This window comes from Larimichthys crocea, chromosome VII (genome assembly GCF_000972845.2).
Source record: "Larimichthys crocea isolate SSNF chromosome VII, L_crocea_2.0, whole genome shotgun sequence".
In the NCBI taxonomy this organism is placed as follows: domain Eukaryota; kingdom Metazoa; phylum Chordata; class Actinopteri; family Sciaenidae; genus Larimichthys; species Larimichthys crocea.
In genome coordinates this window covers 8,455,653-8,481,280 of record NC_040017.1, presented here as the reverse complement: position 1 = coordinate 8,481,280, position 25,628 = coordinate 8,455,653, and the positions used below count along the sequence as shown (strand labels likewise).

The 25,628-nt window shown below is 39.8% G+C and overlaps 1 protein-coding gene and 1 non-coding gene across 2 annotated transcripts; both read left to right on the top strand.

Moving 5' to 3' along the window:
• The first annotated feature begins 3,607 nt into the window (after positions 1-3,607).
• On the top strand, positions 3,608-25,442 carry nox4 (NADPH oxidase 4). Its single transcript, XM_010732277.3, has 18 exons — positions 3,608-4,124; positions 4,497-4,592; positions 9,371-9,481; positions 9,878-9,962; positions 11,583-11,680; positions 12,455-12,482; positions 12,834-12,906; positions 14,503-14,583; positions 15,767-15,926; positions 16,866-17,030; positions 17,227-17,289; positions 17,991-18,051; positions 18,900-18,981; positions 20,172-20,291; positions 20,392-20,500; positions 21,238-21,306; positions 23,518-23,618; positions 23,707-25,442. The coding sequence occupies exons 1-18, from the start codon at positions 4,068-4,070 to the stop codon at positions 23,825-23,827; spliced, it is 1,680 nt and encodes a 559-aa protein (XP_010730579.2). The 5' UTR covers positions 3,608-4,067; the 3' UTR covers positions 23,828-25,442.
• trnad-guc (transfer RNA aspartic acid (anticodon GUC)) lies at positions 21,897-21,968 on the top strand. The gene has a single exon. It is a non-coding gene; the product is annotated as a tRNA-Asp (tRNA).
• Positions 25,443-25,628: the final 186 nt, after the last annotated feature.

The window sequence follows — 25,628 nt, the reverse complement described above, 5'->3', positions numbered from 1 at the left end:
TTGTTTAAGTAGTGCACTGTGGGGGCATGGCAGAGTGAGACAAAGTATGTGTGTGAGAGAGAGAGAGAGAGAGATAGAGAGAGAAAGAGAGAGGGGAGGGGGATACAAAAAGAGGCAGTGAGTGAAATGTTGGAGAGGAATACAATGAGGAAGCTAGTCATTAGTCCTATGTTTGGCCAGTAGACTCGATGACTATGCACTGTGCACCTTGGTCATTTCAGTGCTGACTCAGTATTTCCCAACCTGATGGCCAAGAATACAGTCCACTTAGAGGTTTTTTCAAAAGCATGCCTGGAGATGTGATCCGCAGATACATAGCTCATGTGGAAAAGACGACAGATAGATTTTGGTGCTCAAATCCTATTTACAGGCATGGTAGAGGATAAATAACTGTACAAACAAAACAATGCATACATCCTGGGTGATGTGGTGAGGATGAAATCGACGATGATGATAATGTTGATGTGAAATGGCTTTCACAGTAAGCAGAACATGTGATACATTTTTAACCAACATGACAGAGAGTGCTCCTTACCACTATCATCGAAATACCAACTGAGGATATTTTTGGTAGACTTTTGTCTTTTGTTCATCCCTTTAGTAGACTTTAGTCACTGAAACCTTTTCTGGTGGGTCATGGTGGATAGAAACTTTAATAAAACACTTCACTGGATGTTTGTTTACCCTTTAGTTTGTGATCGATTTGTATATGTTGTAATTTTCTTAACTATTGAAGTTAACAGGTCTACGTGACACTAAAATGTAGCTGCATAAAAGCTTTAATATAATATAAAGAAGCTTTCATTTATATATAAAGGTAGAAAATTAGACTAATCACAAAAGTATGGAAGCTCATTTCTGCCAAGAAAAGAAAAAAAACACGAAAGACTTAATATAAGAGGAATACTCGCAGTAAGTTCAAATCATGAGATATTGAGTTAAACGATAGCTAACTAACTAAATTCAGTTGAAATGTTTTGTGGTAAACATATTGTAGAGTCTCTTTACTTAGCCAGTCAGCCCCCGCAGCCTCAATTGACCCACCGAAACAGACACCAAACAGTGTTTCTATTGTCTTAGTATAGAATAAGTCAGCTTATTAAAGCTTGGTTCACTTCACTTTCAGCTCAGTTTCAATTCAGGAAATTCAGGTTACCGCACTGGTGCATATCGCTATAGACAGCGTGATCTATTTTCCCACACTATAAGTCAAGTGGGTCATGGTCGCGCTTGATCTCTTTTGGTTTTGTGAACAGCTGTGTCGGGTGAACGACGGCTCTTTCAAGCGATAGGCTGGAGCATGATGCGGAAAGGAGGAGGATCTCTACCCTGAGGAATGTGGGGAGGACACAGACCTCAGCTCTGCCTCATCCTTAACACACTGTTTATCTACAGAGACAACTTCAATTAAACCTGCAGCCTTACAGGGAGGTTGATTTTGATTTAATTTGAAATGTGTTGTTTGTTCATCTACAGTATGTCCTAAAACCAGTGCTGGATGTTATTACTTTTACACAATCAAATGACCATGACTCGGGGTAATGATTAAATAATAAAATGAAACAACAGACTTATATTTTGTGATGTTTAAGGATATACCAGCTGTGTGACTTAAAGTGTATATGTGTATCTAGGCATGACACAGTAGGAAAACCTCTCATGCTTGACTTATTTATGTGCTTGTCAGTATTATTTCCCACTGAGAAATAAACAAATCCAGAAATGTTTAAAGATAAAAAATGTTTTTTAGGACGTCTTGTTCATAGATTAAGCCTTTTTGAATGTAAAATTTGATTAAAACTCTTCAAGACTCAATAAAGTTTTAAAGTTCTGAAACACACAGTAGTGCAGAGCTGGGACAATCCTGATCTGAGTCGGCTTTCTGCTGAATGGGGCTATTACAACAAGTATTACAAGTATTACAAGTATAACCAGTGAAGACATGATTGTGGCACATTTAATTTAAAAAAAAAAAACATAAGCAATAATGTACTGTTACAAAAGCTTTCGCTTTTCAGGGAAGACTTTCTATGGATGAAGTAAACTGTCTGTGGGATGTACATTGGGTGATAAGATCAGTCTGCTGCTCGCTTCATAAAAATGTAGGGTGGGGTTGAGATCACGACTCTGTGCAGGCCAGTCCTTCCAAACCAAACTCAGAAAACCATTTCCTTTTGGACCTTTCCCCATGCTGTTGACACAAAGTTGGAAGCTAAAATTGATAAAAAAAACAGTCTGACCCAAAAGTCAATTTAGTACTTTGGAGTTTCACCGTTTTTCATGTAATACTATCAAAAGCTCGAAAACAGCTACTAAATTGAAAGTGAGATTGTTTTGTCTATTGCTGTTTCTAAGAACAAGAATCCAGTACAGAGCCCACATACTTTTGGTTATATAGTGTACCAGATGTCTTCACTTATTTGGACTGAGGTTTCATGTAGACACAACATTTTGTTTATTCATGTTTGTGAGATAAATCTCTGGTCCAATAGAAATCTTTCACACAGCTTCAGCTGCATTTCTTACTAAAGACACGAGATGGCGTTGACATTCCAGAGAGATGTACTTAGCGCAAAGGACCAGTGTGTAGGATTTATGGCATCCAGCGGTGTAGTTGCGGATTGCAAACCTCCCTCCTGTTCCAAGTGTGAAGGAGAAGCTATGGTGGCTGTTCAGTGGCCTGATCCAGATCCAGTGGTCTGTCTTTTCTGGGCTACTGTAGAACATGATGGTGCAACACTCTGTGACAGAGGACCCATAGTATGTGTATATATACATTTCACTCACCTAACATATTGGACCTTTAACTTGCAGTCATGTGGCTCTGTTCCCCAAAGATCAGATAATTTATCTACACATTTATAAGCTCTGCAGCAATATCAGAGATAAACACATATGCCTGATTTTTTAAATAAACACTATCACATTGAAGCATTGATTGTACTCTCATTAATGCCACATTCGAATGTGGGATCATTTAAATTGATTTATAAATTATAATTTGTTGATTCATAAATTATTTAATAATGCTCTATTGATCAGTTTTGAACTCACTGTGAGCAAGCAGGTTGTTCAAATCCCTTTGACAGGAGTTTATGCTTTTAATTTGGTGATAAAACTGTGTTGTTGTATAATGTTGGCAATACAAATAAATGTTCACTGGTCTCTCTCTCATCACATCTGCATTTACATGTGTCTATAAGTCATTAACAAAGGATGTATCTAACCTTACAATAGAAGAGAAGAAAAGCTTTACAAAGACAGACACAAATAAAAACATAAGAAAATATTTAAAAAATATATAGTTTAAACGCAGTTAAAAGCCAGAGGATAAAAGAGGGTCTCAATGTGTGTCTTAAAAGCATCAACATGGCCTCTGGGACACAGACAAAGTCAGTCAAAAAACATTTTTAAAAACCTGATTATGGGTTTTAACTGACTATTTATAGAGAATTCATTATTAATAAAGATGTTAGTTATACTAACATGCAACCCTTTTATAAAGGATGCTTTAAAACCGGTGTTACCTCACCTTAAATCAAAGTCAAAGACGTTACAGGCGCTCCTCATCGTCACATGTTAGACTGTGGCGCCCTCTAGTGGCAGAGAGGAGCGGTGCGGAGCGGTGGAGCAGTCCTTATTGTTCTCCTGCATGTTTTGTTGGTTCACTTTATCCACTCCCATGTTTTTTTTATTTTTTTTTTACTACTCAAGTTGTCTGGGCTGCTCACTTAAACATCCAGTCCTGTTGTGAGGTAAAGTGACATGACATGAGGAGACAGGCAGAGATGGGTACGTGTTTCAGACGGAGCTTCTTCACCGTGGAGACTTGTGGGGGGATGAAAAGTCAAAATGCGCTCAGAGCAGACAGGAGCGGCGTAACGGAGGAGGACTGAGCAGACACCGGCCGGTCTGCGGACACTGTGTGCACACAGACACAGAGACAGACAGACAGACAGACAGACAGAGACAGAGCTGCGGGGAGGACGAGTCTTCACCTTTCAGCTCCAACACCGGGGCTTTGCGTAAAAAAAAGTTTGGGCAGCTGCCGAGCCAGTGAAGACATCATGGTTGTGTCGGTGCGGAGCTGGGTCGCCAACGAGGGAGGGAAGCACTTAATCCTGGTGGGCAAACTTTTGTTAAGAGACTTTTTTTTTTCAAAAGCTGTTCCCCCTCCACTCATATCGTGAGTTGTTAATGCATTTGTTTGTTTTACATGTGAAAGACAACTTTAAAAGTTTGTTCACGAAGTTTTACACCAGAGAAAAAAGTCACTAAAACAGGCATTAAACGAACTGACTGTTTATCAGTTTGTCAATGCTCAGTAGTGAGTTTGTTTTGGTTAATCTGCAGCATGCTTACAGGCTGGTGGGCTCAGATAAACACAAATGTAAATGACCTAAATGATTAGAGATGCTGTTTTTATTTAGTTTATTTGTTGATAATGAACACAAGGCTGTAACTTAGACTATACTGTACACCCTGTGCTTGTGTAGATGCTGTGGCTGGGAGTGAATACCTGGCTGTTCATCAAGACCTACCTGATGTACTCCACTGGACAGCAGTATCACTACCTCTACAAGATGCTCGGGGTGAGACCTGACACATTTACAGACTGCACACTGAGTCATCTACTGCCTAATGTTTACACCGATAAATTGACAAAAAAGTAAACTTTAGATAGATAGATAGATAGATAGATAGATAGATAGATAGATAGATAGATAGATAGATATACTTTATTTATCCCAAGCTGGGAAATTATAGTGCAGCAGCAGCATTATACAAAGTGACAAGTGACAACATAAGAATAAAAATATACTATAAAGCAAACTATACATAATAAAATATCAAAAAAGCAATAGTAAATACGATAAAATAAAATATATTGTACAGAGGTATATACATTAGTGTATATTTGTGAATATGCTCAAACAACACAATACTTGGACCATTAAATATCAACATGTATGATTAGAAAGAGAAGGGAAGCTTTCAAATATTAAGTCCATATTGTTTGTCATGCTCATTTATTCCTCTCATGTCAATTTGATATGTATCTTCCACTACAGTGCTGAAGAAAAAGATGCTTAGACAACTTTTTAGGGCAGACATTTTGACACGTCACAGTGAGAAAGATAAAATAATTGATGAGTGAATTTAATGTAGCTCCTGTTATTGTGCATTCTGCTTCACTGTCACACTGTCATGACTAACTGGGACACATGAATAGCATGAAGCCATCAATAATGTTATTAATAACACCTGTATTTTTTATGCCAAGGCAAATCAACATGTCTGCTGTGAATAAGACATGAAATCACTGCCTTTATACTATTTATATATTTAACCTCCACCATTTATTAACATGTCTGCATGTACTCTACATCATGATAACTTTTTATGGATGCAAAAATTACAGCTGTGTGAAACAACTGTTGTTGGCGATGACACAAAATTACAATGCTTCTCGAGTGTCAGTCACTATAGAGTAAACTACTGTAGGTGGTATTAGGTCGATGAACACAGGAGTGATTGTGGACACAGTATTATTTGTCATATGGTGTGTAATTTATTGGGACTTCTTAAAGCCCCTGCACACCTGTGATTCACTCATACAGGTGTTTTCCCCCCACTGTGCTTGATCAGATGGTTGTGGGTGTGCCGGGACTTTAAGATTTGACTCATCGGCATATGTAATGTCTTATTGTTGACAAAAACTCATGAAATAGCAGTTCAGATGGAGGAGTCACACTTCAAGAAAAAGAATATATTCAGTGTTCACTAGATTTTTGCTGGTTGCACCCTGATGTATGATCTGGCAAAAGTGGTTATGTGACACTTTTTAGTGATTGTTCAGATGACAACAATCATACAGATACTAAATCAGCGTTGTTTTTCCAGAAATTTGCTGCTTCTTGCTTCAGAAACTTCTATATATTATATTACCGGAGCAGGCTTTGTGATGGATAGTCGACTGTCACGTGCAGTCTGAGTTGACTGTGTCACAGCAATTAGCCACCTATGTGTGTGTTAGCAGCCAGCCATTAGTGACACGAGACTTGGCACCCACACACACACACACACATAGAAAATCAGGAATTAGATTTTGATGCTTGTTGACTCATGTGAGCATTGGTGTAATTGTTGTCACAAGTTCATGTTGGTGTGTGTATGTGTGTGTGTATGTGTGTGTGTGTACATTTTTGTGCCAGTGAAAAGTTCCCTTGAAAATCATATATATGCTACTGACAAAACTGTTCAGACATCTTTCTGAGCTCTGGCACTCCCTGTTGCTCTCAATTAACTATTTACTCCCTGATGTTCAAAATCTGCATTTGTATTCACAGTAGTTGGCTCCTCATTGGTTATTGTCACATAATTGGTCATTAAAAGGGGCAGTGTGTAGGATTTAGTGGCATCGAGTGGTGTAGTTGCCATTGCCTCACACTCATCTTCTGGTGGCTGCAAAGCCTGTGAATCACTGCATCTAGAGCCAGCATTTAGTTTGTGCATTCTAGGCTACTGTAGAAACATGGCGGTTCAACATCACAGATACTGTGGAAGAGGACTTGTGATGTCTATAGACATAAAAGAGAAAAAAAAGAGATTTAAAAGATTCTAAGGTACAAAAACATAATGATTCTAGTTTTCAGATGATTACACAGTAAAACATAGTTATTTATATCATATTCCATTTCTACCATATTCTGTAAATGGCAGCTTTGTGGAAGCAAGTCACAGTTTGCACCGCTCAAACTTTTGTCTATACTTGTATTTTTCATGTAAGTGATTACTTTACAGAAAAAAAGTGTTGTCTTGTCAGCGTCATAACAGCGGCACATCCTTCATCCTATCCTAACTCTTCAGTATTCTAGAAGAGCGCAGTGAGTCACCAGCCACCATGTGGGAGGATTTCCATGATATCTGATTTTTTTTATTGGAGCAGCAGAGATAACATAGCAAATGGTGTACCACAAGCTGATAATTTGAACATGATAAGTGAGTATTTATATAAATGACAGCTTTAGAGTCAGTGAAATACAATATTAAAATTGATTTAAAGAGAGATGTGCGTTGTATGAAATAAGAGGAAAAAATAAGCTATGGCTGCGAGCAGCCTGTGTGAGCCATTCATGCACAGCCTGTACAGTGGGAGGCACAAGGGAGAGAGGGGCAAGTGTGGGCACGCCTCTGGCTTTGACTGAATGCCTAACCAGAGGGCTTAAGTTTATGTGTGCATGTGTGTGTGTGTGTGCACATACAAGACTAAGATGTATTTCGAAGCCTTCATGCTGCTGAAGGGAATTGAGATTTAACTTCAAAAAGCATCTTATCTCTTTGACATGTATGGTTTATGTACATGTGCATATTATTTGTGTGTGTGTTTTGGTTGATTGGTTTTTTGGGGATGTACAGAAATCAGGATATCAGATCTCATGCTTGTGGTCTGCCGTCAGCTCCTTTTCTATCTGTGTGTGTGGGAAGTTTTTGAAGGGTAAAGGTATCAGACTTTTATGTAGTTACACCTTGTGTTAACCTTGACTTGCTATATGTAGATTTTCACTTTAATTCAGAAACCGAGCAGTATGACTTGTACTTTTTTCCAGTCAGCTGTACACCATTTTAACACCATTTTGAACTTTGAATATTCATTGTTCAATCACTGTGTTAGGAAAAATTACCAAAAAGAGAGTTAACAGAAACAATTATAATGGTATGTGCTTTTAGAGAGGAGAAATATATGTAGATCTTTTGTTAACCACTGCTCTATATGGTGCAATCTTAATAACTTAGTAATTGGGGTGGACTGTGGTGCATCTTTTCAAAGGTTGGACCCTTCTCTCTTTCTCTTTGATCTACACATTCACACACCTTCATCTCTCACACACACATTTTTTCAATTTCTTTTGGATAATCGCAAGAGACGGCACCAGCAGTGCTCACAGAGGCAGCCAAAAAAAGTGTTTGAATGTGCTGAGTTAAGTAAATCCTGTTCTTCTGCATTGAAACAGCTTTGATTATTGAGCTATAGCTTGAGATGCATAAAAGTCAAATTACATATCAGATATCCTCCTATGTTACTTCAGGTAGCCTGCACTCTTTTCATCCTGGTGCCGGATGCTGTATCATCTGTGTGTTTAGATGTAGAAGAAATGTATCATTTACATTTATTCATTTCACAGATGCTTTTATCCAAAGCATGTGCAAATCAGGTGCAGTTTAAGTCACAGTGGATCAAGAAGAAGCCATTGAGAATAAGTGCCTCAATATTCAATTCCGCGTTATACACCTGATATAAGTGCCACAAGGCTTGCAGGTGCATGAAGTGGCGTATAAAAGCTAGAGCTAGAAAAGGGTCAAGAGTTAGAGAGAGACCGACAAAAAGTATATTAAGTGAGCACGTACTAAAGAAGAGGTAAGTCTTCAAGGAGGAGGAATTCAGGAGGCTGGTTTCCTGTCAGTAACCAGTCCGTAGGTGAACAATAGTGACTTGAGGAAAGTAATGAAAAGTAAGGTGATATGAGCTGTTTTTGGCTTGTTGATCAAGACCAGACATGCTGCTGCATTTTGCACTATTTTCAGGTTTTGTTGTGCACGCTGTCAACTATCTGCCAGAAAGGTCAGGTATAGCTTGGTGTCATCAGCATATGTAGCAAAAAACATGTGAGTGAATATGCAGACCGAGGAAGTAACATATATTGAGAGTAGGAAAGTAGAGTAGGGGACCAAACACAGATCCTTGTGGTACCCCAGTGGTGCAATGACACTTTCAATGACTTCAAGGACTCAAACCAGAGTAGCTCTGTACCAGAGAGGCCTGGTTCAGATATAGTGGACAGGAGGATGTTGTGGTTCACTGTGTCAGAGATAACAGTAACAGGTAAATACAACAGTAAGTTAGTTAAGGTAGTTAGGCCTGCTGATTTGGCCTGTTTACCAACATGTTCATTAGCTGCAGCATCTAAGGATGTTGTTAATGTTGCATCGTATTGTATAAATGTCCATATTTGCACTGAAAGACCCTTAAAACTCCAGGATTATCACATTTTTGAGTTCACTGTCAAAATGTACACCCATAGCTAACAAAAAATAGCTAACAATACTAAGTTAAAGTGTTCTATTTAACGGCAAGGCCTCAACAGAGAGACACCAAAAAGAAATGTTTATCTCTCCATACTGAGAATGACAAATATGGCTTTAATTAACCTTGTGTAGCAGGGAAGTCATGCCTCAAGCTCTCAGTCTGTTCACTGAATTGTTCACTGAAAAGTGTGTATCTTAACCCACCAGACCGTTTACATCCACTGAGTCAGCAATTCTGCAACCTGCCTAACTTTGGGTGTATGTTTATGTGTTTCTTTCCCAGCTGGGGCTGTGCATCAGCAGGGCGTCAGCGTCTGTACTGAACCTGAACTGCAGCTTGGTCTTGTTGCCCATGTGTCGCTCCCTGCTCACCTTTGTCCGAGGAACCCACACGGTAAGAAAGAGACTGAGGGGAGTGGAGTGAGAAAAGAGGGAGGAAGAACAGATTGAATTTGTCAGTTTTACTTTCATTTTGTTGTCATGTTTGTCTCACTGGTGATCAACTACTGAGGAATAATGAAGGTTTGAATTTGAAGTTTGAGTTAAAAAAAAGGCTGGCCGCTGTTTCATATTCTTAAAAAAAAAAAACTTTGGTCACAAGGCTGTTTTAGACGAAGGAGAGAAAAATGTGCAGCTACACCAAGTTTTTTCTTATGTCAGATGTAAAGTAGAAGGTTTTATGAGAGACAGTTGAATGTAGGATTTGTTCAGAAACGTGATCTTGTGAGAAAACAGCTTTGATAAAGATCCCCGGCCACAAAGATAATACTGTTTTCACACCCTCATGCAGGTATCGAGCAGAAAGACTCGCAGACTGTTGGACAAGAGCAAGACCTTTCATGTGGCCTGTGGAGTTGCCATCTGCATCTTCTCTGGTAAAAACCGTCACTTATCACCACAGCTCATATCTCATTATGTATCACACTGTGTGCGCGTGTCACTGTGTGTGTGTCTGCGTGCGTGCGTGTGAAGTGTGGTTAAATGGATCGAGGCTGGCTCAGCATTCCTGGCGTACCAGCTGTGATGTGCGTCCAGCTGGTCATGTGTGTTTTTTCTGTCTAATTGAGTCTCCTCTCATGACATCATGGGAGCTACAAGCAGCTGTGTGTTCACTTCTTTCTCTAATTCATTCACATCTGAGAGGTCTGGCTTCATATCAGTCAAGTAACACGTGACTCTTTGTTTCAGGAAAAAGACGACCTAAGTCAGCACTAGCCACCTATATATGACCACATCCTGTGAGCTCTGCCTTGCAGGGATCCAGTCATTGTATAGAGGCCTGTTTTGTTCTGAAGATCTGTTGACTAGTCACATCGTGACAGTGTCTGATGAGTGTGGCCTGTGGAGACAAATCATTTTGTTGTCTGCCCATTCGCAGTCTGAAATCTTTCACAGGAACCTCTGAATTAACATGCAGAGCATGGTAACAGGATTCTTCTGCTGTTTGACATTTATTTCCATACATGTGTGTGAGTCAACAGAGGTCATGTCATCCAGACTCTCATGTGGGCAAACCCCAAAAACATTAGATCTTCTTTCATTCGATGCTATCTGCATGGTGAATTCCCTTATTTAATCTGTCCAGTTGGTAACACAGGCTTGATGTTACATTATGAAGATAGATATAATACGTTTGTTTTCACAGGCTGCCCTAATATGTAAACTATTACAACTATTACATTATTTGTAAGCCATTCTCAGTTGCCTGAGCAGCTGGGGGACAAATTGAGGACAACCACTTCTTCTAGGTAGCGTTGACAAGAGCATTTATCAAACAATGTATAATATCCAAATATCAATAATTCCACTCGCAAACCAAATCCAACTAACTCTAGTCAATACCAACTCTCGCCAACTCTCAACTCCAGCTCTCAGCCCCCTTTCATCAATAGCGTTAACTTCTCAACACCAGGCGTGCACACACACACTCACTCGCTCACACACACACACACACACACCTCTTCCCTTTGGGCAAAGCTCTCATGTTCTAATAGCGGAGTTCCAAAGTCCTGAGACAACAAATGACAGTGAAGAAAGAGAGACAGCAGATATGGAAGAGAGACATAGACTCAAAGAAGAAAGAAAGAAAGAGACAGAGAGAGAGAGAGAGAGAGAGAGAGGGGTGGGAAGCAGTGGGAGTGAGAAAGGATGTGAGTGAGAAAAAAAGGACCCTTGTGCCTCATGATTACGCCCTCTAATTCCATCAGCTGTCGAGTGGCTGCGTGGTTAGTCTATGATGTCAGGGAGGAGTGTGTGCATGTGTGTGTGTGTGTGTGTGTGCGTGCCAATGAGTCAGGAGGATGTTTTGCTGACTTTCTGCTGAATTGACAAAGAGATATTTGTACGAGTGTCCTCTATCAGTACATTTTGACCTTTATAATTAGGTTTTTGGTTGTCCTTGAAGCAGACTAGATGTTCCCTGCGTCTGCTAGTGTCTGTGCACAAAAATGTGCATTTCAAATCAGTATTGTGTAACCTCTTCTCTTCTCCTGTAGTTGTGCATGTGTCTGCCCACCTGGTGAATGTCGTAAACTTCAGTGTAAGCTACTCAGACGACTTTCCCGCTCTCAATTTGGCTCGCTACAGAGGAGAGGTGAGACACAAACTTGTACTTTTCACTTGTGTGAAGACCTGGCACCTAACCTTAACCATCATACATGTCATATCTAACTGTAAGATTTTTCCTTAATGTTAAAATATGCTTGAAGCAAAACTAAAACATGCTTGTAACATCGTATCTGACCACATCTGAAAGCCATAGTCTTCACAACACTTGAAGGCAAAAGCCAAACAAGATGCGATGAGCTGTAAAAATGGTTAGAACTCCGGACAATCTCCTCAGAGGCATTCACTCAGAGTAAATTAAGTAGCTGTTTGAAGTATGAAAAAAAGACCCAGTATCAATCTTGCACACCTTGCCCAAGTAGAGGTGCTTGCCCGATTTCAGAGAGGTCCTCCTATATTGAAGTTGGACAGGTGTGAGGGGAGAAGGGTTCATACTAATGCCTTCAACCTAAACTTAACTCTAAACTTAAACCTAAAAGTCAATCTCCCCCCTTTAAGAAGTAAGGAAAGTGTCCCCACCTTCCAAAAAAGGCCTCACTTTGAAGCAGCGGGTGGCCAACCATGTGCCATGGAGATTAGCATGCATTGAAGTGAGGAGGAGGAAATTAGCAATGAAATCACCTGCTAAAGAGATTTGTTGGAACAAAGCCTGCAAACTGTTTTCTCTCCATAGTTTGTAATCTGGCTGCAGCTGTGAGACCTGATCATCACATTTTTGTGAGGACTAATTTGAGCGTATTAGTCCTCACCAAAATAGATTATACACACCAACATTTTTTTGTTTCTTGTGTTTCCTTCCCAGGACCCCAAACTGATCATTTTGACCACAAGTAAGAAGGACTACTATTTCTTTCTTAGACCAGATGTGTTTGTACATATGTGTATGCCGGTATGTTTGCATGTGCAGCAGTGAAGGTGGTAAATGTGTTACAGGTTAGAGTGAATTTATGCCCAGATGAGAGCAGGAAGTCATGCTGTGTTTATTCCCCTCTTTCTCTCTCTTTAAACATCTTCCTTGTATTTCTATTCTTAGTGAGTAAGCCAGTTGAAGTTAAATGTTTGGTTTCAGTATTTCTAAATTTAATTAAGTGGCAGTATAATGTGCAGTAGACATTTCACCTTGAAGATATATCCCGGGATGTTAACTTGTCTCTCTTCTCTGATTGGATGATTGTCTTCAGTCCCAGGGGTCACAGGCGTCCTGTTGGTTCTCATCCTCTTCCTGATGTTCACATCCTCCTCCCACTGCGTACGGTAGGTCCAACCAAAGCAGCATCCACAATCACAGTCATCATACTTTGTGTTGTGTCATGGATGTATTAAGCAAGGTGTATACATACACAGACATCTGTAAAAGTTTCTTTAAGCAGTTTGGAAGATCAATTTGTATGTGTTTAAAATCATCTAAATGATGCATGTGCATGTGAGAGAAAACCCTTTGGGTATGATCGCTGTGTGAACAACCTTCATAGAAATTTTGTTTTGTGCTTACGTGTCTCTGCCTCCATGTGTCTCTCTTTGTGTCATCTCTGTTCGCCTTTGTCTTTCTGTCTGTGTTTATCTTATGTGTGTGTGTGTGTGTGTGTGAGAGAGAGAGAGAGAGAGAGAGAAATGCATGATGGAAACCATGGGGAGACATGCTAACCGAGGTCTGTTACAGAGCAAATCCCCACTAAGTGTTCCACTTACAGCTCTGTCATTACTCAGGTCGTAGTGGGTCACCCACTCTGCATGTGTGTAAGACTTGAAGTGTGTGTGTGCATGTGCTCTTATTGCTTTCTTCAGTAATTGAACAGAAGATAAGAGGCTTTTCCAGACCCCTTGAGGCTTTAGATAAGAGTTTGGGTAAGTGGCTGGAGTGGTGGGATGAAGGCGGCCGCTCACCAGAAGAATATCTACATAATGAGTCGAAATGATCCATCTGTTCTTTTAAAAAAGTGAAAATTGAGCTGCAATAGTTCACATTTTCATCTTTCTCAGCTGTAATAGCTTTATCTGTCTGGTTTATAATGGTTCACTTCATCATAGTGTTCACAAAAAAAAGCAGCAAAAAAGAAGAAATGCTATGAATCAAAATCACATTAGCCTTTTCTAACTTCTTTATTTTATTTGGCAAGGTTTCCCACAGAACATCATTAAGATTAATTACCCTCCACTTACTCATGACTTACACATAATGTGTTGCTTTCTGGACAGCTAAAGGTAATCTTTGTCTCCTGTTGGTTTAAAACACTTCAAACCATGTAAGCAAAGTACAAACAACTTGGTTTAATTCTGACATATGTTATAAATTGAAGGGATTTCAATGTAAGCCATAAAATGTGTTTTCATTGAAACTCTTCATGGACAAAAGAAAAATGAACACCTCAAGCTGTTTTTTTTTTTGCTTCTATATTTGTTCATTGAGGTTTGGGCTAAGTCTATTGGTTTGTTTATTACATCGCCAGCAAATCTTTGTCAATTTTCTGAGGTAACACTGGATTATGATGCAGTGCATATATTTTGATTTAGAATGAACCATGCTTCTCAGTCGATGTTTTGTCCCCAGAAAACATGAAAGAAGCTGCAGTCAAAGGGGATGAATACAGGGTTTGATGGTGTTCACTGTTTGTAGTATTTATGTGGGGGTCGTCATGTGTAATGACCCCTTTAATATTGACCTCTGATGTCCTGCTTACTCAGGCTCTGAGCATCTGGTCCTGAACAAACTTGCTTTCTTTTGTTGTCTCTGCTCTCATTTTTGTCTCTCATTCTCTTGATTCCTTATATCACATTACCATGTTATTATTTTTAAATCTATTTTTGTACATTATGTCTCTTTTAAAACATGTTTGGTATCCATTTTTTCAGAGTGTCCAACTATGAAATCTTCTGGTACACGCACAACCTCTTCATTATCTTCTACATCATCCTGATGGTGCACATGGTCGGGTAGGTGTCAGACCACTGATGGCAGCACTAAATCTACGTGTGTGTGTGTAAATGGGTATGTGGGTTTATCTCTGCATGAGTCGGTGAGTCCAGAAGACAAGATAAGAGTCTGCTTCATGTATGAATGTCAGCAAATATCGAAGACTCCCACTGACAACTGGAGACATCTCTAAATATCACTCAGCATCTTGAGACTCACTGTCGTCTCTCTTCGTGTCCACGTCTCTCATTTTTTATCTCAAGAAACCATGCAAAGTTTTACTCACTGACCTCATTTAAAACATGTCACGCTATTGACTTACTCTGTATGAAATATAGCATCACTTACTCGACAGAAAGTGTCATTTTATTTGTCGTTCTGACAAAATGAGAGTGAAGGAAGAGGGAAGTTCTTTACCTACCCACTGACATTCAACTGTAGAATCAGAGTTTGCTTGTTGCTTGTTATATTTAGTGTGGTTGAGTTATTGAGTATTTGTTTTTGATATTTTCTTGATGGTATTTTTTATTTTATTGTGCTACTTTTGTATTTACATAAAGCATACAAACACAAGTACTTTTACTTTACAGGCTTAAATTTCCCAGCACACGTGATCTGCATGCGTTTGTGCATTTTGATTGGCATTATTTATTATATTGGGGGCTTCTATTTTCAGAATAAGGCAGATATGAGATATGGTATTCATAACTATGTTTTTAATCACCTGAATAAGAATCTTTTTGTTTTTGTTACTTAAAAATTCTCCTTTTATATCTACAGTGGGAGCGGGTCCTCTTCCACATTTGAACACACCATGTTTCTAGAGTAGTCCAGAACAGATACACTAAATACTGACTCTAGACAGAGCCTTTCAAGTGTTGTTTCTCCTTTACACTAGCTAGGCGAGGGTGATGTGAGGAGATTACAATGCAGTGATTACACCACTAGATGCAACTAAATCCTACACACTGGACCTTTAATGCACAGTGTCATTAAAAACAAGAATATTGACAATTGTGGGTTTTTCTGTATTTTTGTACATGTGGCTGTAAAAACAGATATACTATATACTCTTACTCTTACTCTACTCTTATTGGATACTTTCAGTACTTTATGGCCTTTTTTTCAGTAACCATAGCTCAACAATCCTAAAGGTTACACTAAAATAACAGACATCACCTTGCTTTTTATATTTTCCTCCAGAGGAGCTTTGAAGTATCAGACCAACATAGAGACCCACCCTCCTGGCTGCCTCAGAGCCAATCAGAGCGGCACAGAGCAGCAGGGTGAGGAGCTGGAGCAGGGTGAGGATGAAGAGAGGAGATGCAGAGAGGAGGCTCATTTCCAACCACATTACCCCCAGGTCTGTGTTTGTGTGTGTGTGGGTGGTGTGTGTCTATTACGTGTAACTTGGCATTTACATTTATTTGTGTGCATGTTTGTTCGTGCCTGTAAGTGTGTGTCTGTGTTGTAGTGGGCGTGTGTGTTGAGTATTTGGGAAGTGTTGGAGGGAGTTTTTCGTGTTTATTAGAGGTGTAGTGCCATGAGGGAGGGGCAGGCATCCTCTTTCTACATCAAGGCCTGTTTTTGTGTGTGTTTCTTCCTGCGTGTGTGATTATGTGTTTGCACATGGTCGTTAAGCAACGAGCTGGTTCCATAAAATCCCCCTTAAACCCGATTGTGCTCTGCAGGCTTTATGGGACCTGCGAGCAATTAGTCTGCTACAGGTAAATGCCAACAGAGAGAACAGAGACGCCACACATTGTGATAGAAAAGGAGAGATATTTCCCATGTATTCTCATGAATATATCCTCTTTGGCGGAGTTCAATTTGAATAAACAGAGGTGTTCCCTTCCAAAATGACGTGAATGTGGAATAATTTCTCGCTCGCTGAGGCATGTCTGCACGATCTGCAGAGGAAGAATCCATCCTGACTTCAGCGGATATGATCCATGAATACTGTGACCTCCCTGCAAGTTTGTGCAGAGAGTGTTACAGGTAACTAAATCTCAACGTGTGAAACAAGTTGAATGGCCGGTACAAATTACATTGTGTGCATGCACATCATATATGTGCAGACAAACTATGATTTGGTACAACTTGGGTTACTTTTGTAGCTGTGCCATTGGTTACTGCAACTATGTACTCACCAAAGTAATTGCTACAAGCGGGGCAACAAACACGACATCACTTTGTCCTTTTGAACTGCCACCTTTAATTTTTCATGTGATTAACTGTTAACATAATGATGTAGAAAGTCTAATAAAGTGTAATAACAAATTGGTGTCATTTGTTTTTGTAGACATGGCTTTGGGTGTCCGGTCCTCTCTGTCTTTACTGCGCTGAGCGTTTCTACCGCTACATCCGGAGCTGTGACCCTGTTACCATAGTGACAGTCATCAGGCACCCGTGTAATGTCATCGAGTTGCGCATGCTGAAGAAGAACTTCAAAGCTCGTCCTGGACAGGTATTAAATCATATGACGTTTGTGAGGAGAATATAAATCCGCTGCTGTAACAAACTGTGTTTTTTTTTTCTTAAACATCCGCTGACTTCTTTCTCCTGTGCTTCCGCCTTTGTTTCTCTCCACATGCCTCCTCTTTAATCCTCTCTCTGTCATCCTGCTGTCTCTCCATCTCTTTCCATCCCTCTCTCTTTCATAGTATATTGTTCTAAACTGTCCAGGTGTCTCTTCATTTGAGAACCACCCCTTCACGCTAACAACGGTAAGATTTATGCAACGCATTCCTCGCGCATGACACAATGCAAAAACACTCTACACGCGCAGACACACACACATATGTTTTTATAGTTTCTGAAACTTTCTTCCTCCTGGCAAAGAACATGCAGTTCTTTGTCTCTCTCAACATCCCGCCCCTTCTACTGCTGGCTGGCACTTGAGTGACAGCTGCGTTGTCCAGTGATATACTGTTTCACATTGTTTATTGATGTTTGCAGATTTAGTCCAGATTGTATGAGACGAAAAGCTGACGACATAGAAGCAAATTTATGTTTAGACAGCATGGATTAACTCGCACACACAGAAAAACACACACACACATACACACTACAGTATGTGCGTGCCTTTGCTGGTGTGTTATGGAGTTTTGAAGAGGAGGGCAGAGAATCACACTGACAGAGAGCAGACAGACCCCTGAGGCTAGTAATGCCGTCTGCCAACAGGAAGGCTGTGTGTGTCCATGTCTATGTGTGTGTGTGTGTGTGTGTGCACATTGTTAAATTTAATGAAAAGAGTTTCAGCTACAGACTGTATGTGTGCGCTGGGTTGTGTGTGTCTGTGTCTTTGTATTAGTTTCACGTGTTTTCTTGTACTTTCCAACAACTGAGTGTGCATGTACTGCATGTGTCTCTGTGTGTGTGTGAATGTTTTGTCGTGACTCACTGTCTGTTCTGTAACTCCTTGCAGTGTCCCACACAGAACAAGGAAACCTTTGGCATCCATCTTCGAGTCGTGGGAGACTGGACTGGTGGGTACACACACACACACACATACACACACACACACACACACACACACACACACACACACACACACACACACGTGCGTGGAAACACACAGATAGGGGGCTTTTTTTTCCCCTATCAGAGTTGACTGGATGGAAGTTGTTTTGTCCCTTCATTCTCTTCAGGGAGAGACATTTCTGGGAAATTACATTTTTTATGTGTGTGTGTGTGTGTGTTTTATGTTTTTACTATCTTCATTTATGTGTTTATGTGATTGTGTGTGTTCTTTACCTTAAGGATAGCATGTTCCCCACTGTTTATGGTTGGAAAACACAGACACGGTACACAGTGTATTAACATTTACAGAGCTTGTAGGATTTAACTTAAACTAAAGAGCTGGAAAACTGGATTCATTTTTGTTGTTTGACTTCCAAAACTTGCTGTGTGAAAGACACAAGCATGCATGCTTTATGTGCACATACATCATGTCAGACAATATGTGTCACTGTATCGGTTGCATTTGTATGCAGCGGACTCAAAGTGGAACTCACTGCAAGAGGAAGCTGTGGCCTTTGGGAGCGTGTGACATTCAAGAGCATGTACACTCATTTCCACTTGCTACTGTAGAAATCCACGCATGCACACACGTTTTCAGAACATGGGAAGGGAAGTTGGTTTGTTTGTGTTGGCCCTTATTCTGCCATAGCCACATGTTGTAAGGAAAACACTGAATTGTAATGTATAGGCTCCTCTAAACATGAGTACAGACCCAACATATGCATAGAAATGTTTATGACCATGTCCATTCCTAGAGAGTTAGATCAGTGGATAACATGCTGGGAAATTGCCATGCCTCCCCTCTCCTCCTCAGACCGCTTCACGCAGCTGTTACTTCCTGAACCAAGGACAGACTTGGAGATCCTTCCCATGGTGCAACAGAGGAGATACCCCAAGTACGTGTCGGTGTGTGTTTGTGTTGTGTGATGTGGCTGACATGATTTCTCATGAAGGTTCAGAATCACAGAAGGGTCAGAGGTTTTGACCTCCCGACCTCTGACCCTCTGCTCTTCCTGCCCCGTGTTTGAGAGAGAGAGATAGGCAGAGATAGAGAGGGAGATGTGAAGTCGGGGGAAACGAGAGTTTGTTTTGTGACAGTAAACCAGAACTAAACAAACTATTAACACCCACTTTCCCTCCTGTGGAGAGGGCTGAGGTGTGCAAGACCGCCCACTTATGGTCAGAAGGCTTACGGTTAGTTTCCACTGCAAGTAATGTACAATGCATGTGCAATACAGTGCATATTTTGTTCAATAAATTCTAAAAAAGGCAAAAAGCTTCTTCATTTAACTGATTATTTTAACAAGATAATATAAAAGCAGAAAGTACTGACTATTTACCAGTGAAAAAATTAATACAGTTGGTATTGACAAATGAACTACCCCAAAATGTTTTTATGGAGAAAGTCAGTCAGGCGTTTTGAAAAATATTGGTACCAGTTTTATCTCTGTTCACAGAAACAGGTTTAGAACATGTTTAGCCCAGCTTAGCACAAAGAATCAGGGGAACAGTTTGGAAAAAAAGAATTGCAAAGTTGTCAAACTGATATATATACATATTTTTTCCATTGTGGTTTTTGGATCATGAATGAAAAATTATCTGAAGTGTTACTGAGTTAACAGTGCTTGTGATTATGTGACAGCAATGCCGAGCCAAGCCTCACTTGGCCCTGTGGACGGCGTTGGGGTGTGTAAGGGTTGCTGTAACTTTACTTTAACTGTTTTCTGGGCTCGTTTTTGAGTTTTCATTTTGTGAGTGTATTTGGGAATAATTTCTTAATGCAGAGAAATGATTAGGTTTGACTGACATGTAGTGATTTTGCTGTGTGTGTGTGTTTTCTCAATGACACAAGTGTTTGAGCAGCTGTTGTAAAGATGACGGCTGTGTGTGTGTGTGTGTGTGTGTGTGTGTGTGTGTGGGTTTGGGGGGATAGCTGTCACACACACACACATCCAGACTGTGGGATTTTAAATGCAGGATGTTTATCTGTTTTTGTATGTTTGACCCTGAGGGGACAGTATAAGTATATGTGTTTGTATTTGTCCGGTTTCATGGCTAATTGTCTGTTTTTATCCACATTGTTCAGGCTTTATGTGGACGGTCCCTTTGGAAGTCCATCAGAGGAAGTGTTTAACTATGACGTCAGTGTTTGTGTTGCGGGTGGAATAGGAGTCACGCCATTTGCCTGCATTCTGCATGCTCTGCTGTGAGTTATAAAAAAATATCACATACTGACAAATGATGAGAAGTTTGAGTGTTGACTGTTTCTTTCTTTCTTCCTTCCTTCCTCCCTGCTGTGCACCCAGTGACGGCTGGACGGGTTTCAGGTTGCAGAGGTTGTATTTTGTGTGGGTCTGCAGGGAGCTCCAGTCCTTCTACTGGTTTGCTGAGCTGCTGTGTGCCGTGCATCACAAGGTCAGTGCAAAGTCTGCATGCTATAGCCATTTAAATTGGATTAAAACTGTTCATAAGCAGAGTTTGGTAATTGTTTGACCAGCATCCAGTGTTTTTGATTGCTCGAGTGTCAGCACTGGACAGAAGATTCATTTTCTGAGAAGTCTTAAGTAGCTATTTGGCCATTCAGCCACTTTTTATGGATGTCTGTACATGCCCCTACTTTATTAAAAAAAAAAAAGTAAGTTAAGCTAGTTTACCAGCAAAGATAATCCACTTGCCACAGGCTATTGGAGTTAGCAACTTTCCATTCCTGTGTGTGTGTGTGTTGGCTCTAAGCCAGGTCAAAGAAAGTTTCCAGATTTAAGGGGAAGAGAAAGGTCAGAGGTTAAAAGCTTACAGGTCCACAGATGAGCAGGGGAGGCTGTACTGTGGCACCTGTGCTTTTAAAGTCTCATTGCACTAAAACAAAGATTGTGTAAAATATATGGATTGATGAAATAAAAGCAGTCATTAGGACGATGTTGAACCTCTGCATAGCTCCAGATTAATAATAAAATGCAAGGCTCTGGACAAACAAGACAATTATCAGTTTCAGATTTGTTGTATTTAACGCCATCTTGTGGCTACTAGTAATTATACCGCTCCTAGTTTAAGGAAACCAAAAGAACAAACGTGGCATTTTATCTTTACTTTAGACCAAACATATCACAGCACCACTAAACAATGAAACATCTATGTCTGTGTTTGTTATTTAGCTTTGGCAGGAAAACAGACCGGACTACTTTAACCTGAAACTGTACGTCAGCAACACAGACAGCCTGCAGGTAGGTGACACACACACACACACACACACACACACACACACACACACCAAACATACACACACAGTTTAACTCTGTGTTTAGTGTTTTATTTTGTTATATTTCATTGTCTGTCCAGCCAGTCTTCTCTTTATTGATCCATAGTTTGTCAGGCTTTAAAAATAAACCCCACTAGAGGGCAGTATGAGACAGAGACACACACACTTGAATCCAAAGTCTGCTCTTGTGTTGACTGTCTTCTCTGAATTATACAGTATTTATTTTTTTTATTGGTTTATGTGTGCCTCTATAAAGTTCAATCTCTCTACACTCTTAATGTGGCAAGCAGCTGTTAGAGACAGTGGATGTATCAGGGTACAATAGTTTTTATTTCTACCAACATTTTATCTGTACAAGGATTAAAAGCAGGTCCAGAATGAATAAAATGATTCATGTCCTTAAGATCTCTTGAGATCCCAAACTATTTATAATGTCAGATCTATATGTGGTTAAAAAAACAACAACAAAAAAACAGATACATATCCCTCTATTGAAAATATGGCCTGTGTGGCTGTGTGAGTATTTTTTTGGTCATGTGATACATTGTGGGCAGCTCCTCGTTAGTATAGTGGTGAGTATCCCCGCCTGTCACGCGGGAGACCGGGGTTCAATTCCCCGACGGGGAGAGTTATACTTTTCAAAGCACGTTGCTGGTTCACAGACTCACTTCTGCATTTACAAGTAGCCGTAAAACCAGTCTGTCATGGTTCACCAGCCTGCCAAAGGAAGCAAAACAACTGTGAGTGAACTATGCAAAGCACTCCGCACCTGTTTTCTTGTTCCTGATTTGCGAAGGTTGCAGCTCTTACTCTAAACGGACATCTAGGTTTAGTGATCTTGGTTGACAGGCCCTAATAAAGGCAGGAATAATAACACTATTGAATCATGCTTTAGCCCTCTACAAAAATCAGACCACAAAAAGAAAGTGAGATGTCGCTTTGCCTGACCTTTGTTTCACACCCATGTCCCGTGAAAATGGCTCAAGATATGTAATGAGTCAGTCTCTAGCACACAAACCAGCAGGCTTAAAGTCTTCTTCAACATTCTTTTGTTTCTGTAAAAATCTCCTTCATTACAACACATCTTTTGTCACTTACACAACATGTAACAAAATATAATGTATGACTATTAATGATGAAGAAATCACTCACTATATATATAATATATGATAAAATATATACTATAAAGATTAAAGTTATCCTGGATCCAGTGTTTCCTGTGGGCAAATTAAAATACTTTTCATTTGAATTACTTGTGATAAACAATAAAAAGGTTAATTACTTGGCTGGTACACAAACAATCAATGCAGCTGATCATTATTACTAGTATTATTTTTACTTAATTTCACCTTGTCACTCCCTGAATTTGATTTACTTTGCTGATAATGGCCCCTAATGGCCCTTAAATAGAGAATACAGGCGGCAATAGAGCGTAGGTAAGTGGAGGAACTGAAGGAACATGGAGATCCTGTTGTCATGACACACTGGGATCTTTTTGACCTGATGCCACAGTGTGTTTCTGACAGAAAAGGTTTGGTCATTAGTCTGCTGCTGTGTTGGTCAGATATCTCCAGTAAAGAAGATATGAAATGTATTCCATAAATTGACTATATCTGTGATTTGTCAGAAAACAATTGCCAATTGCAAACAGCATGGATGTTCTTCCTGTGGCAATGGTAACATGACCATTTTAGAACCACTCGGATTTAGCAGCTTTATAGTGAGTTGTTTAGCTGTTCACTGTTTTGTACCACTCTCACCACCGTAATAGCGTCATTTTTGGCCACAGCAGGCAGCTGGTTGAGGCAGGCAGTGAAATAGCTATAAAAACCCACTGTATGCTACCTGCTCAGCGCCAAATGGCAGAGTGAAACAGTTAGTAATTATCTGTTGAACACAGTGAAGCATTTAGCAGCTTAAGGGACAGATATTTCCCTCAAAAGTTGGATGAGACCAAAATCGACGCTATAAGAGAGTGAATACAAATCCATACAGAGACACAAACATGACTCCAAATGAATTATAATGTTGCTGTTCCCGCTGGAATTACACTTCTAACAAGTTCATCTGTCATCAGACTTACAGTATATCAGTGTTCTGGAAATGTTCTGAAATGTAATTAGTCATAGCAGCTTAATAAAAACTGAGACGCTGTTGTTATCTGTCTCTTTTCCAGAGCATGTCTGAGGAGAAGTACCAACCACTCACCTCCAGGCTGCTAGTTGGTCGACCCAGGTGGAAGTTACTGTTTGATGAGATTGGGAAGACCAATAAGCAGTAAGCAGAGTGAGGATATCCAGGGGCTAAGTATGAATCCACTGTTATTACATCTATTGACTCTCTTTTTCTTTGTCTGTGGTTTCAGTAAACGAGTCGGGGTTTTCTGCTGTGGACCAAAGGGGATCTCCAGGACTCTCCACAGACTGTGTAACTCAACCCGGTCCTCTGGAACAACCTTTGAATTCAACAAGGAGTCCTTCAGTTGATCCAACTTTGGGTCAGATGGATTTTCATACGTTTAGGGGCAAATGGTCTGCATTTAAAGTAAATTTCGGAACATCATGGAAACGGACCAAAAGAACTTGAATATTCACAGGCCATATCACTTTTTCATATGCATCCTTACCCATGGTCACAAAAAGCCCAGCAGGATAAGACTTTAACATACAGGAGGCCTCCAACAGACCAGCCTGACCCCAAACTGAAGGCCCTAGGAGGTTCAGCTTCAGCATCTGATCCAGTGAAACACAGAGAAGAACTAAAGACATCATCTCACTGCTCGGATCCTCCAATCATGCTGCTCTGTTCAGTCACTGTTGGACTTTTCCCTGACAAATGCCTCTGTGGAGTGAATTTGTTTTCTCATTGTTGGAGGGTAATGTGAGAAACGTATTGTGCAAACACAACACAAGATAATGTTTCCGAAGGGGAAATTCATTTTCCAATGCAACAGGACTGAAACATCATGCAGAGACCAGAGAAACAAAGAAACGGTTGAATTAAATAATCAGAGAGGTGAAGCCACATCAGCAAACCAAGTGGCAACCAAACTTCATTTAAACTTTACTTGACACCAAACGGGTTCCCATCCACTTCTACTGACCAAAATGATTAGGTTACAGAGAGCCCTGTCCCGACTCAGTACCACTTCAGGCTTTTGTTCCACTAGCTTTTTTATCCATATATATAATAAATATCTTTTTACTGTACAGGACATTAAAAATGTAGCACCTTGTCATTTTAACTGTGATAAAAAAAACATTTGTTAGCATTAAGAAATACAGCATGTAGGATTGAAGTCACAATCCCACTTGAGCCTAAGTGTTTTATCTTGATTCAAATTACATTTCTCTTACAGAAGTACATCTATCTATTGATCTTAGATGGATAGAAACCTGTAAAAGGGGACGGGACTTTAGCTTTCTAGCACTGGGCTTGTATGTCCCACTCATGGAAGCAGGATTAGAGTCCCACCACTACTTTAAACACTTCCTGTATTTGAGTTTGGAGACAGAACTAAGTATCTGATTGGTCTGTGAGACTGTCAGAGTCTTAGGTGAGTTGCTTTCAACAGAAGGAAGGAGTGAAACTAAAATGGACACTTGATTCAGTCTTTTAATTTTGTTGTTTGACTATCTCCCTATTTTTTTTTATATCCAAAGCAAACCTACATTACACCTCAAGCCAGTATTTTGTAGTTAGCTGTTTTTTCAATTTATTTATATTGTTGAAAGTTTTTTCATGTTTTGTGAAAGACTTCTGCAGGGCTTTGGCAATTCATTCATTTTAAATCATCTCCAGAAAGTAAAGTTATTGATAAAAAAGAATTAGCATACAGGTGAAACTGCAATTGATAACAATTGATTTTTAAGTTTGACGCTACATTTTTAGTAGTTTGTTATGTTTGGGAGTCAGCTATTATTTGAAAAATGACAAAACTCAACTTTCTGCAAAGAATCAACATTTCTGATTTTGTGACTGAAACAATCTTTTCTCTCAAAATTGTAATTAGCAATTTAGCATTTGAAATTTAAATATATTTAAATGTTAAAACAAGACACAGTCTGAAATAAAAGAGATTTTCTATTTATTATAGTGTGATTACTTGCATGTAGTAAGTGGGGAAATATTTCTGATCCTCACACAATTTACGAAATTTACGAAATTACAAATGACAAATACTGTATATAATTCATATTCACAAGCATATATTTAAGAAACAATATCAGAAAAAATGTCATTTTGACATCATCATTTTTCTGACATCAGCTGTTTAGTGGCAAACTG